General features: G+C 35.6%; 1 protein-coding gene across 1 annotated transcript in view; it reads right to left on the reverse strand.

Annotated features, from left to right (window-relative positions):
* Nucleotides 1-3,587: 3,587 nt before the first annotated feature.
* The window catches only part of LOC140160843 (exosome complex exonuclease RRP44-like), a 136,298-nt gene continuing 125,627 nt past the window's right edge, over nucleotides 3,588-14,258 (reverse strand). The window contains exons 21-22 of the mRNA XM_072184161.1: nucleotides 5,690-5,812; nucleotides 3,588-4,729 (exon numbers count right to left, since the gene is read on the reverse strand). Coding sequence (XP_072040262.1) covers nucleotides 4,655-4,729; nucleotides 5,690-5,812 — 198 coding nt within the window. The 3' untranslated portion in view covers nucleotides 3,588-4,654. The remainder of the gene's footprint in view (nucleotides 4,730-5,689; nucleotides 5,813-14,258) is intronic.

Raw genomic sequence — 14,258 nt, forward strand, 5'->3', positions numbered from 1 at the left:
TAATGAAGTATTATTATACATGTACTTCTGATTTTTCTGATTATAAAAATATAGTGGATGGTCTGGACAATCACTATTCAAAGAATTGGGCAAAGGGGAGGGGGGGGGGCAGATACCCCCATCACCAAAGGCCAAAAAATCCTTTTGACCAAAAAAAGTTCATTTTCAAGCGTGAAAAAAAAAAATTGGTCAAAAAAAGGTCCAAATTTGGAAAAGACCACTTTGTCAAAATCTGCCCTCCGACCTCTCCCTTGAGTCCAAATTTTAAATCAGCCCCGAAATACATCTTGCTTACGGCTTACTGAATGTGAGAATATGGAGACCAAAATAATGTACCTCTGGGATTTATTGAATAATGGAAAATTTTACACTTGGCCATATCAAATGATTTTCTCATCCTCTCCTATCTCAATTTCTGGGAATAGCCAGATTTGTTTTTTGGAATAGCCAGATTTGTTTTAGATTTCAAAGTTTTCATAGTAAAAATTCCAAGAAAAAATTCATGTTTTCCATACATACATTTTTACTATGAAAACTTTGAAATCTGATTACTGTATTCCTGATGAATCTCTTCATAGCCAGATTTGTTTTTTTAGATTTAAAAAAAATTTCACGCTGGAATGCTTTAGGAAAACTTTTACAGATAAATTAGTTTATTAAGCGAATAAGGATACCAACTTTCAAGTCTTCCTGCCACACTCTCAAATTTGAAAAAAAGAAAAGAAAAAGCAACATTGCAAAAAAAAACCAAACAAACAAAACACATCCCTCCCTTTAAGGTAAAAACATCGGCTACGGTGTCATGCACAGATTTGGTTTAAAATGATACAGGATGTGTAGTTGGGTGAGATAAACTTGCCTGCCAAGTTTTAATTTTTGCCAACAAAGCGTTTTTGAGTTATGCCATTTTTTATCATTAGAAAACCCCATTGACTTTGTACATAAAGTGGTTTTGACACTAAGCCTTGTTCACTAAAATTGGTTAAAGTTTGAAAATGGATACTATGTTTAAATATTATTTTTTCTCCTTTCCATCCCATTTATAGAAATGCTTTTTGGATCTGTTTGTTACAAAAAATGTTACCAAATAATATTAGTGACTTTTTTCCAATGTGTTGGTCAGTAATATAGGGGATATTTGAAGGTAATGCTAGTACTTGCTCAAATTTTCTTGATTTGATCTAGAAACACTGAATGACCCAATTTCATAATTATTGTCTGAGCTAACCATAGGGCCAAATTTAACAAACAAGGTGTCATATGAAAGGTTATTAAATTTAGAAACTTTTCTCGCCAGCTTTTTTTTAATAAAGTGTTTCTGTTATAAGTTATGGGTGTTTCTAGATTTCCCTAATTTAAAAATAGAAAAAATGATTTTTCTCAAAAAATAAACATTTTATCAAAAAAAATCTGGCGAGAGAATTTAGATATTAGGCTTATTAACCACCCCACAAACTATGGAAACCATATCACATTCCCTCTAGGCTAGCAATAATTATTTGTAGAAAAATTAGGAATTTTCAAAAATAAAGAAAAACATAAGAATTGTTTAAATTTTCATGAAACATTAAAAATCATTGGAGTAAAGACTTATCTTCAATTGGTTATATATTTGAAATGGATACATACTGCATGGGCCTATTATCCGATGCTCCTACCTTAATAATATCAGTTCATGAAAATCCTCTGGATGAGAACCCAACAAATTAATTTTATGTGGCCTTGAAGGCCCATTCAGTGATTTTCGGAACACAATGTTAGTTGTGTTCACATTTTGAGTTACAACCCTGCGTAACTAATGCTAACATTGATAAAATAGAAGTAAATTGTTGGATGTATGTTTGGCGGAACTAACACTGACTATCGTTTGCTGCACCTACCGCTACTCCTAGCAACTTGCGCCAACAAAGTTCCACCGGGTGTACGTCCGACAATGTGAACACAGCTATTTTGTCTAACTGCACCACCAACAATAAATTATAGATCGCTTTGAACACAATATATCACGTCTATTGCAAGAAACATGTAGATAAGGCCCTTCACAATTGATTCTTAGTTTCCTGTTTCATGGTTGAAAACAAGGGATGCGGCGACTTTTAATTATTAATTATCTATTATTTTCTTTATTTTAAAACGAGTGGTCGCAACCTACATCAACCCGTTTTGACTAGGACCATGCATTTAATTATTTTACAACTATGTTTGATTTTATAATAAGTAATGGTAGAGTTAAATGTTCTTTGTTTATTCATCATTATAGTTGATATGAGCAAAGTCCGAAAGAGCAAAGGAAGTCATTTAAAGTTATTTTAAAAGAGAAAATCCAAAATAAAAATAAAATAATTAAATATTTTGCAATTCTCAACTTTGGACGCGGGCGGGAAACAGGAAACTAAGAATTAATTGTAAAGGGCCTAACCCTGAAAGTGTAAATTGCTATCCTTGGTTTCTACTGCTAGCAGCCAAATTCGGCAGCTTTGTTGCGCGATTAAGAAAAAAATGCGCTTCTAATTTAGCTTCAGTTATTAAAATACCTCATTAAGTGATTCTTTACTAGACTGTTTTGGACTTAAGCACTAGCAGGCTATATTAGCACATAATGGTGCACAAATCAGAATTTTGATGATTTTTCTGATCCTCCAAATGAGCAATTATCGCTGAATGGGCCTTCAAACAACAAAGTAAACTGAACCTTCTAAATCACATCATTAAGCTACGATGATGATCCTACCAAAATGACATTTTTATGTATAATAAAATGACTAGATGGTGGTGCATTAAAAAAGAACAATGTTACATCAAGAGCAGCAATCTGTGAGCCATTAATACCCTAATTGATGCAATTGATAGCAAATGTTCACTGATTAGGATGAGATGGAATGGTTGTCTGCTGTCTGCATGACAAAACACAGTGCCACATGGCATTGGTACAACAAATATAGCTGGAAACTAAATGTACGATAAAACTTCAGAGTACTTTTAGTCCACCATGTGTATAAATACTATGGGCAATGGTGTATGAGATGAGAGCATCATTTTGGCCCAGTTTTCATGGGAACACTGCTTTCTATTTCAGCCCAAAAAGTCTGTATGAAAGGCTCCGTTATTCACAGGCCAATTTGCAATGCGACACTATTTTAACCCAAAATAAAGGTATTTACTTAGAGAATAAAGATAGGATTTTGTCTTTTGCCTATCAATATCGTGTCATAATGGATGGGCTGGCCAATATTTTGAGTAGTGGATGCGGCGCACTACAATAAAAATATTGGCCAGCCATCCATTATGACACGATATTGATAGGCAAAATACAAAAATGCTATCTTTATTCTCATTCTTATTCAGTTTTAATGTAATTTTGCGAAAAAAATGCCTTTTTTCAGAAAAAAATAAAAGTTACTTTTGTGAGGACATCCCCGTTGTTTTAAATGAACAAAACCATTACGAAAATCTAAGCCGCTGAATCGCGTTCTTAGTTCTCGCACGTGTATTACGCGAACGCATTATCGCGCGATCATTGAGGAGCAACGAAGCGTGCATTGCCGTTAACGTGGCGGCAGCGCCCTGACTAATATCACTATCAACTATTGTGAGATATTATACACTAGAAAACCAATCAAATTACGTGAATTCTTTACAAGACGCACCCATTGAATAAGAATAGATTATAAAGAAGATTACAGGACAATTCTGGCAGATTTCTGCCCGGTAGAAAGAACTGGCCAGCCCAATAAGAGCAGTCAGGGCACTCTACCAAGTTCTCTCTGTCTATCAATGACACTATTAGGGCTATGTCACTTTCCAGGCCCAATTTCGTTATCAAAATTAAACAACAAAATGGAAATTTGCCTCTTTAACATGGTTTAATGCGAAATATCAGAAGTGCAACAATAGTTTCTTTATAGGTCCCACAAAGATATAGCGTGTTTCTACAGGCGCACCGCTAAGTTACCGCTAAATGGATAACGCTATCTTACCGTTATCTTACCGTTTAACCTGCTGTTTCCACAGACAAGTTTTTGCCGTTGGCGTGTTCATACCGTTTAATCTGAATGACAAACATGTTTTAAAAGTGTATTTTGTCTTACCTTTTACGGTAGTATGGCCAGAATCTTGCATCGTAGGCCTAGAATTAATGCTTTTTTTTGTTATATTTTGCAAATCAACAGAAAAGTTTTACATTTTACACAGTTTTTCACTATTTTGTAGCATTTACAAATTTCCGTGAGCAAACCCCGAATCCCGTGAGTTTTTCTGTTTTTCCGTATCACAGAGAAATTGTGGCTTTACAGGCTGTTATTAACGTTTTTGTAATGTCGTCTGTCCAATTAACATGTTGATTAACAGCCATTTTGTTTGATTTTGCTCAATAATCGGCAAGTTACCGCTTCGGTCTGTTTCCACAGAAAATCTACCCGCGTCGTCAACGGCAAAAACCTACTCCAACGAGGTTTCCGTTGGCGATGAAAAGGCGTTGCAAAAAGGCGTTGGAGGCTGTTTCCACAGGAGTGATTAACGGTTCCATACCGTTTCCAAAACGGTATTTGGCTCTGTAGAAACACGCTCTTACTGAGGTTCACTTAGTATTCTGCCCTTTAGATTTGGTGATGCTGAAGTGGTTGGTCCTCTTATCTGCTTCCTACCCTGGTATCCATCACCTTGTCTTTTGTTTCTTGGTGGGAGGTTCTACATCTGAAGTGTCTTTTGGAGCTACACTAAACCCTGGCACCTGTAAACATGGTAAAAGGGATAGAAGAGACATTGATGGAATATCATAATCAGAAGGGTCAGATATGAAATGTCATGAATTTGAGAAAGTACAGGCGAGATGTTTTAACAATAAAAGGCAAAATTGTAAGATCTCAAAGTTCTTTTCTTCTCAAAAATGTGGGTTTTCACTACCATGCAGATATGTACCCAATTAATGCCAGACTAAAGACAAAAATCATGTCAGTCAATCAGTAATGAGGTTGCATGGTCTGCTCAATGTGTATACAAATTCCACTTATATTTCGTTCAAATGAATTATCTTGGGATCCAAAAGATGTTATTTTAAAATCTAAAATTAAAAAAATTTAAATTGAAAAAATCTCTGATTTGTTCAAACACAGCAGCAAAGTCCTTGATTTTTGCAGGGTATTTTAGTTCATTAAAATGCATTACAAAAATCTGTATAAAATCAACAAATGTTACAATACTGTAAAACACTTAAATTTTGTGGGTACTTTATTTCGTGAATTGAGAAAATTTTTTTTTAGGGTTTTAAATTTGCGAATCCAGAAGATTTACTGTTAGTTTCAATGTAATTTTAAATTACGCGGGGTCTTAATTTCGTGAATTTCAGGTCCTCGCAAAATTAAATACCTCGCGAAATGTTTTATAGTATTGCTTTTATGAGGATATAGCTGGAAATTTGAAACTGCTCTGAGAATGTTTTCAATAGATTATTTGAGTAGGGCAAAGTACACTGATCAATATGCCTTTTTTGTTTGAAGCAAATTGGACATACGGTTTTCATAATACATCAATTTATATTTTCTTTGTATCCTATTGTTTTTTATCAATAATCAATGTACAGTTAATGAACTAAAAGGACTGGAAAAGCTTCCAATCCAATCATACGCATTTAAAAACTATATTGATTTGTATGGCAAATCAGATTAACGTGAATATTAATGATGATCCTTACTATTGGTTTCACCAGGCGCAGACGTAGACGTGTATGTTGAATGTTGGAACGCTCCGAACTCACTTGTACTATGACGGGGTCAAACATACGCAGAGTCACATTACCAGCTACTTGCGTGATTTCCTGCAAAAACAAACGAAGAAAATCACAATCTTTGCACACAGGATTACATCTTTGATGTACTCCCTCCCTTTTAAAGGATTTTTCAGACAGTAATATGTGACGTGTCATGTCAAAAGGAGACACTTTTGGGCAGGATCATAAATGGAGAAATAGCCAAAAATCTGCCGGTGTGTGATTTTTTCACAATTTGGGTTTGTTGCGAATTTGTGATGTTATTAATGCTAAAAATATTGTCTGATAGTTTCAGACCGGAATATAACTGGCATCGTGTAGTTTTTGAGACATTTTTTCAAGTTAATTCCTACTCTCAACATTGTCAATAATATTTTTAAAGGCTGATATCTCAATTTCCAATTTCATAATACGATAACTTTCGAACTCAATCTCTTCGCTTAGGAATGTCCGATTTCATTGGGGAAAATGGCGTTGTGGAGCAAAATAGCTCTATATTTAAGATATGTAAAAAACTCAAAATTCATAACCTGCCCAAAAGTGTCTCCGTTTGACATGACACGTCACATATTATTACAATGGTATCATGTTGACCCTTAGATAGGATGACAACTGTGAAGACTCGGTGGTTTATGTCTCTAAGGTTATGTCAACAAACAAGGTTGCTAGGTAGCCTAGAATGTGTTCACCTTGTAAAAGCAGGGATATGGTAAAAGTACCTTTGATCATTTTAGGGTTGGTCTGTTCAAGATATTTTTTGAAAAATTTGAAAAATCTGAAAATATTCTGCAAACATATTTTGAACATTTTTAGAATTTATTTAAAAACCATTTCTGTCAAAATCAATCAAGTCCACTTCAGCCAAAAAATGGATGTTTTTTAATTAATATCATACAGCTAAAAAATTCCCTGAAAAGGAAAATCTGTGTAGGTCGGGCTTGTAGAAGTGATTTACCCTTACATCAAAAATATACCTGAAATGTTGCAGGTTTGGTACATGTGTCTAAACTTAGTGTGAAAATAAACTGCGCAGCGAGTGCACAACCAACAAAATCAATAACATATGTCAATCTGTTCACACACAGGCGAGTATTATCTAATGAATTACAGAAATTGAAATGATACAAACACCATGTACCACGCCTTAAAGTTCCATGGCTCAAAAGAAACAGGGCTTAGGGTGACCGTGACCCCCCCCCCAATTTGGTAAAATAGCCCACATGAAACATACGAGGGGCTATCCAAAAGTTTTTGGCATCACCCAGAAGCGAAGGAGCTATATCGATGAAATTTTGTCAGTGTAATTACTGGTCCTTATGTACATTATGGTCCAAAAATGGTCTCATAAGTATGTTTACTTTCTTTACAGGTGGCGCTAGATGGGCAGTAGGCGCATAACCTTTTCATGATAAGATTCTCCACTTTCTTGAATTTCTTCACTGTGGCCGCATCATCCAAAAGTGATGGACGTCCACTTCTTGGCTCATCTGTGAGGGACATGTGGCCAGTTTGGAAATTCCTTTTCCAAAAAGCAATAGTGCCATATGATGGGCAATCATCACCGGAGAGAGCTTTCAATTCATCATAGATTTTCTGAGCATTGTTGGCCTAATGCTTAAAATGCAGGAACTTATTCACGCTGCGTGCCTCAATTTTCACCATTTTACAGGTTATGCGCCTACTGCCCATCTAGCGCCACCTGTAAAGAAAGTAAACATACTTATGAGACCATTTTTGTACCATAATGCAGCTGTCACTTGCAAGACGCACCTATTGACCCCCGGGAATGGTGCGTCATTGTCCCCATGTGCGTCGTACATTTGTGTACCATGACACACCCTCAGTCATTAAAAGTGACTCACCATTTAACAGGATTGACGCACATATGAATTGAAATTGTGACGCACCATTTCATGAAATGACTCACCCAATGACGCACATAAATTTCGTTCTTGTACACAGGAACAAATTGCTTTTCGAGCAACAATTTATATTTCTATCGCCCTGTCACCCCATTCTACAATGGAATAGGCCATCTTTCATTCATAAGCGATCTCAGAAATGATGTATGCAAAAGACCGTACCATTTACACAAAGGATGCATGGATGCATTCACTTCCGCATACGGGCACCATTTTCTTCTCAGATCAATTCATCGAAAAAGTTTCCGTAACCCAAAATGAGAGTATACTTAATTCATCAATATAAATTACAAAAAAATAGTAAAGGTATCGCAGAATATAAAAACCAATGTTCATAAATATTTACACAAATATGTAAGTAAGATTTGGGTTTCAAAATCATAACTTTATAACCCATAGACGGAATTGTTTTGAACGAGGATAGAAATCATCTATCGATCTAGTATAAGGGTCTGCGATCTATCAGCTTCTCAGCCCTATCAATATGCAGCAGCTATAGAAAAAGCCATTTGAAATATGCATGTTAGTGAAAAGCTGCCTGCGATAGCTTTTACCGTGGGCCAACATGGACGCTCCGTGTAAACAAAACCATGACACAGAAAATGCGTGTAGTAGATCGGCCGTAGAATTATTATTTCAGCACATTATGAACGTATAAATCAGAATATAGCTTCTCAAAAGGTAGTTTCAACGTGTCATGACAAATCTTTGCCGTATTAAGAGAAAAGATTTTTGAGAAATCATAATGGAACTTGGGCAAGTTTGGAGATATGTGTACTGTGTAGACCGTGTAGCCATGTTATTTTTTCTGACGCACCTTCCGACGCACTCATGGCACATTGACTGACCATGACGCACATATTGGTCAAATTGTGACGGACCTTTTGCTTCCATGACGGTACTATGCGTCATCAATATGGCGGTACATGACGCACCCATGACGTACCTTTCCCGGGGGTCAATAGGTGTGTCTTACAAATGACAGCTGCATAATGTACATAAGGACCAGTAATTACACTGACAAAATTTCATCGATATAGCTCCTTCGCTTCTGGGTGATGTCAACAACTTTTGGATACCCCCTCGTATTGGGGTGGCAAATTGAGTTACTTGCGTTGTTCAAAATAGCCCCTTGTTGTAATTAATATTGTGAGCACTGCATGCGCCTTTATGGATTGAATAAACTAATAATATTTCTGCAATGTCCTATAAATACCGTAATACCAAAATAATACAGTATAAAAATAAAGGGTGTTTTCAGTTGAGCTAGTAGCAACAATTTTTATTTATTTTCCCTGACCAAGTTGATATTACATATTTCACCAATGTACCAAAATCAGAATTCACATACTTCATGTATTTTAACATAACACACAGGCCAGGATGTGCAGGTAAAAACCAGAATATTAATGCTGCATTGGCAATGGATATAGGCCTACTATAAATTACTATGGCCAAAATGTATGTCGGTTCAAATGTTATGCAATTTACAGAGCATTTGAACAAGTTATGCACAAAAGTGTCCAATGTATTAAACTAAACATTTATTTAGTTTGTAATTTGAAACATTTGGTTTACAGAACATGTTGATTGCCATTTAAAAACACTCTGGGCACAGGACCAGGAAAAAGTTTAGCAATACCATGCAAAAAGACAGGTCTTGAAGCAGGAAATAAATTCAGTACTCAGACCCTAATAGCTAAAGTAAGCTTGGCATGCAGGCATAGTCCCTTTACTTCTATGATGTCTATTGTTTCCTTTATCCCAACCACTATACAACAAAATATTATTGCATGTATAGTTGGCAGGTTTGTTTGCAAGTGTTCCAGCAGACTGCATGTGTTATAGCCCTGGGAAGGTCAACCATTCAGGGACTAACTGAGAAAATAACTAACGAATTAAACAAAATTATTAGCAAAGTCAATATTAATGATAATATTGGATTTCTCAATAAAATAATGATTCCATATTGTATTTCAGAAGATATATAGAGGCAAGGAAGAGTGTTTGGAAACCCATGGCTAAGCAAAGTTGAGTTTGAGTTTCCCGGTCACCCGCTCGCAAAAATGAAGTTCCAAAAGATTAATTTTAAGAGCTTTTAAGACCAAAGGAATAGGCCGACATACATACCCTAGGCTCCTATTTACCAAAATCACAACTGGCTTCCTACATATATTTCAATACTTTTTTTTCTTATGATTCTCCACACTTTTCTTTTTACTAAATTTTGTAGACCAGAGGCTCCGTAAGATATGGGGGGGGGGCACCAATGTGGTCTTCTCCAATAGCACGGACAGCTGAGGGGTGGGTGCAGGTGTGCCCCTCCTGCTCTTAGGGGTGCTGCTCCAACCCCCCGGTTCTGGAGCCACTGTAGCCCAATGTTGTATGGCTGACAGTGACAATGGAGTCTGTTGACAAGCTTTTACACCAGTCAAAAGTGATAATTTAAAGAAAACCAACAAACTTGCCACGCCCTGGTTTAGACAGAATGGAATGAGGAAGTCAGTGCATCATGTTTGTTGCTGGACTACCTACAGATAAGCCTAGCTATAGTACAGTCACAGAGTATGGGTACAACTTCCCTGTAGTAATAGGGAAATAGCAATTCCACTCAATGGATTTGCTGCTAAGAACAGTAGAACACAAATTATCAAATAATTTTCATTTTTTGAAATTCACAATATAATACAAATTCGGACAAATTATTAAAATTTGATATTTTTCACATTTTTGTTATATAACAGTCCTCGAAGTAAATTTTATAAATCTAATGATATATTCTTAAAGTGTATGTAGCTGGGAGGAAAAGCCGATGATCAATTGAAAATTTTGACCTTTCATATTGAAGATATAGGCCTATGCATTTTTTCCCCAAAAAGTCCTATTATTTTTTGGTGTTTTGGGGAAAAAAATCCATATATCTTCAATACGAAAGGTCAAAATTTTCAATTGATCGTCGGCTTTTCATCCCACCTACATACACTTTTAAGTATAAATCATCAGATTTATAAAGTTTACTGAGTACTGTTAAATATCAAAATATCAATTTTAATCATTTGCCATAAAATGTATTACATTGCAATTTCAAAAATCAAAATTATTGATATCATCAGGACATTCTTCAGTATTCAGAATGCAATTGATATGTGTGATGTGCTCTAATGTCCCACAATAAATACTGTCCAAACGTTCATACCCCATTATACCCATGGACTATGAAGGCTGCTATAGACTTAAAAAAGAGTATTCGATGTAGAATATTTGATGTAACATATCTATGTTATTTCATCTATTCCCATTCTATAAATGTTTAAGTTGTATAACGAATGTTGGATGACGTAAATTGATAATATGTTACGTAGAATATAGATAGAATGTAGACTTTGGTTCATCCAACCAGATTATTATTTTGTTTGGCAATAAAGCTTTCATGCAATAAATCCTGTTCACTGAAGCACAAGTAAGAAATGGTTCACCTCAAATAAAAGTACATCATAGAAGAGCTTCCAGGTAAATCAAGCTCGGGCAAACATGTAGTGTTCAAAAATAAATAAATAAATTACTAGTATTCTTTCAATAAAAGGATACTAGTAAGGGGATGAACAATAATTACCTCCCTCCCCCAGTTGGCGAAATGGGAGGGGGGCAAGCAATTATTGACAGGCAGTGGAGTAGATTTTTTTTGAAGGGGTGGACAAATTTCTTGAAGTATAGTAAATGCAGAAAAATCGTCATCATCAGTTGAGCAATGCAGTTTCAGTAACATATCAATTGATCATCAAGCTCAGACCTTATTTCTGACACTTCGTCATCACCGAGTGTTTCATTTGGTAGAGCCACATTTCAGCCACCGGTATTCAGAAGTCTCTGCATCTGCAAACATTGTCTTTACATCTGCATGCAGCATCAGTTAAAACATTTCTGAAATGATCTTTCTTACATTGAACAGTCATATTATTTACAACAATACTAGTGGAAGACTGATAATTTTATACATGTAAGGTCATTTTTAATTGGGCCATCAATATGGACAGACAACTGTGAATGGTACAACTAATTGGCCTTGTCATATAACAAGTTCAACCTTAATATAATGTCCTCCTTTTTGCAATAATAAAAGGGACACATCAATAAAATTGGTCACAACTTTGTACCCACCAAGGGTACATAACATTTGATTAGCACTGAAATGAAATGTGATGTTGTTTTTCACCTTGTCTGTAGAGGAACCTGGCCTTGTTGGATAATAACAATTAAATGCCATTTCTGGGCTCACCAACTTGTATTTGGTGCAAAGGTAGATGAGGGAGATTAAAAAGGAAAGAGGGTGGGGGAAGGAAACTGTTTATTTAAAAAAAAAAATTTGTTAAAAGAATTTTGAAAAAGAAAAAAAGAAAAGATTTTTGCCCAGGGTCTCCTCCCCAGAATAGCAAATATTTGGTGTAAACATTTGGGGCTCAGAAATTATGAAGCATGTCAGAAAGTTATATTCATGATGCCCGGATGACCCCCTTCAACAATCCGGAAACCACCCCTGATCTGGTGCATATAAGTCCCATTGCGGAGAGGTGTCTCGATGTCTCTTCTCAGCGTATCAGTACTACGCGACTAGCTGCTAGCGCTAACATACACGCTATTTGGCCATCCGAGGGAACTGATCAAGTTCTATGAAAAAAAATGTTGAAATCAGCCTTTTCGCCAGCCCATCGGGCTGGTACCTATTTCTGGGATGGTGTTTGTATGCTCAAGAGATTAATTTTTATCGGTATTGGAATAACTTTTGTTTAAAACTTTTTGTGGTTGAATTTTTTTAAAAATATTTAATTCGATTTGTAAGGAAAAGTAAGTATGTTTTGCCGTTTAAACGAACGAAAACGTGTTAGTATTACCAAATTTATGTTTGAACTAATTATGACTTTAAAAGTTCTAGGTATAGGCCTAAATGTAACAATAATAGTTAATATGTGACTCCTCGCCACAACTGAGCCCGGATGTCGCCAATCATCATTTTTGAGATATTCAACCAAAATATTCTGCTTGAAATTAGCTTAAAATGATGTATATCATGTCTATAGTACTTGACATTTAAGTAGTGAAAAATCAATAAAACAGTCAATAAATCCTTTCTTTCCTATTGTTTATTGTTAAGTTCGATGGAGCATATCTCAATAGTGGCACTGGCGACATCCGGGCTCAGTTGTGGCGAGGAGTCACATATATAGCATCATATGGTCAGCAGAAGAAAATCTGACATCACCTATGATGTCATATCAGTGTCCTTGACCGGGGTCCTTACTCCTTGACCACTGAACAGCGTGATATCATGTTGATAACAGATCTATAGAATCAAAATCTTCATCATATCCCGGATCATATCACAGATTCTCAACAATCTGTGATCATATGGACCATATTGATGTGAAAGTAGTTATCTATCATATCCTGTGTCGTTTTATGGATAAAATGACTCAAAATGTTATTGATGAAATGGTTGCTATCATAAACATCAGTTTTGTCTTTTCAACGGGAAAAATCCGATGCAAAATAAAGTTTTTAGGGCTTAGCTATAATATGGGCATAATTTATGCATGTAGGCCTATAGTATTGAACAATGTACCCCATTTGACATGCACTTATAGATAAATAAATTGTCTTACTTTATTAATTTAATAACTTCTTTATTATAAATAAAATGACACATAACTATTTGATTCATAAAATTACATTCAACAAAAAATTTAAGAACTTCTTTATTATAAAGAAAATGACACATAACTATTTGATTCATAAAATTACATTCAACAAAATGATTGAAGAGAAAACACACAAGGCACTAGGCAGACTGTTTTTTATATGGAGTATGTAAGATGCCATGTCCATAGCTTCGCAGGAGTTTCCGACTAGCAATCAATATGATCAGCACATTCAGAAAAACACAGTTTAAGAGTGAAGATTGTAGTGAGTAACCAGTCCTTTATAAATGTGCTGGCCACTATCTATTATAATATAGTAGGCTTAAACTATACATTGCGAATTAATGAAGTTATTTTAAAATAAAATGTACATGTAAGTTAACTCAAACCGGCAGTGTATATATCGAAAGCAGTGAAATCGGACATTCCTAAGCGAAGATATTGAGTTCGTAAGTTCTGGTATTACAAAATTGGAAATTGAGATATCGTGGGTAAAAAGCTGAAAAGACAAAAACAACAACAACAACAACAACAACAACAACAACAACAACAACAACAACAACAACAACAAAAAACAACAACAACAACAGACCAGAACAATTTGGAGTAATGAATTAAAAGAGTTGACATGAGATTAGGAATTAATGTTTTCTGCTGTTTCAGTGTGCATGTTCTCATTGTTGATGGTTTGGTGGAATGTCATGTAGATGTAAGCGTGATCCTAAAAATGCCTTTCACATTAGACGTTCGCCTTTCGTATCTCTTTCCTTGTTGGAAAGGTATAACGTTGAGGAGATAGGAACATGTACCGTCATCCGGGACCTACTCTGCCATGTTTGGCTGAGTAACGCAGTACATGAACACGGTCTTTGTGGCTAT

Source organism: Amphiura filiformis, chromosome 9, assembly GCF_039555335.1.
Source record: "Amphiura filiformis chromosome 9, Afil_fr2py, whole genome shotgun sequence".
In the NCBI taxonomy this organism is placed as follows: domain Eukaryota; kingdom Metazoa; phylum Echinodermata; class Ophiuroidea; order Amphilepidida; family Amphiuridae; genus Amphiura; species Amphiura filiformis.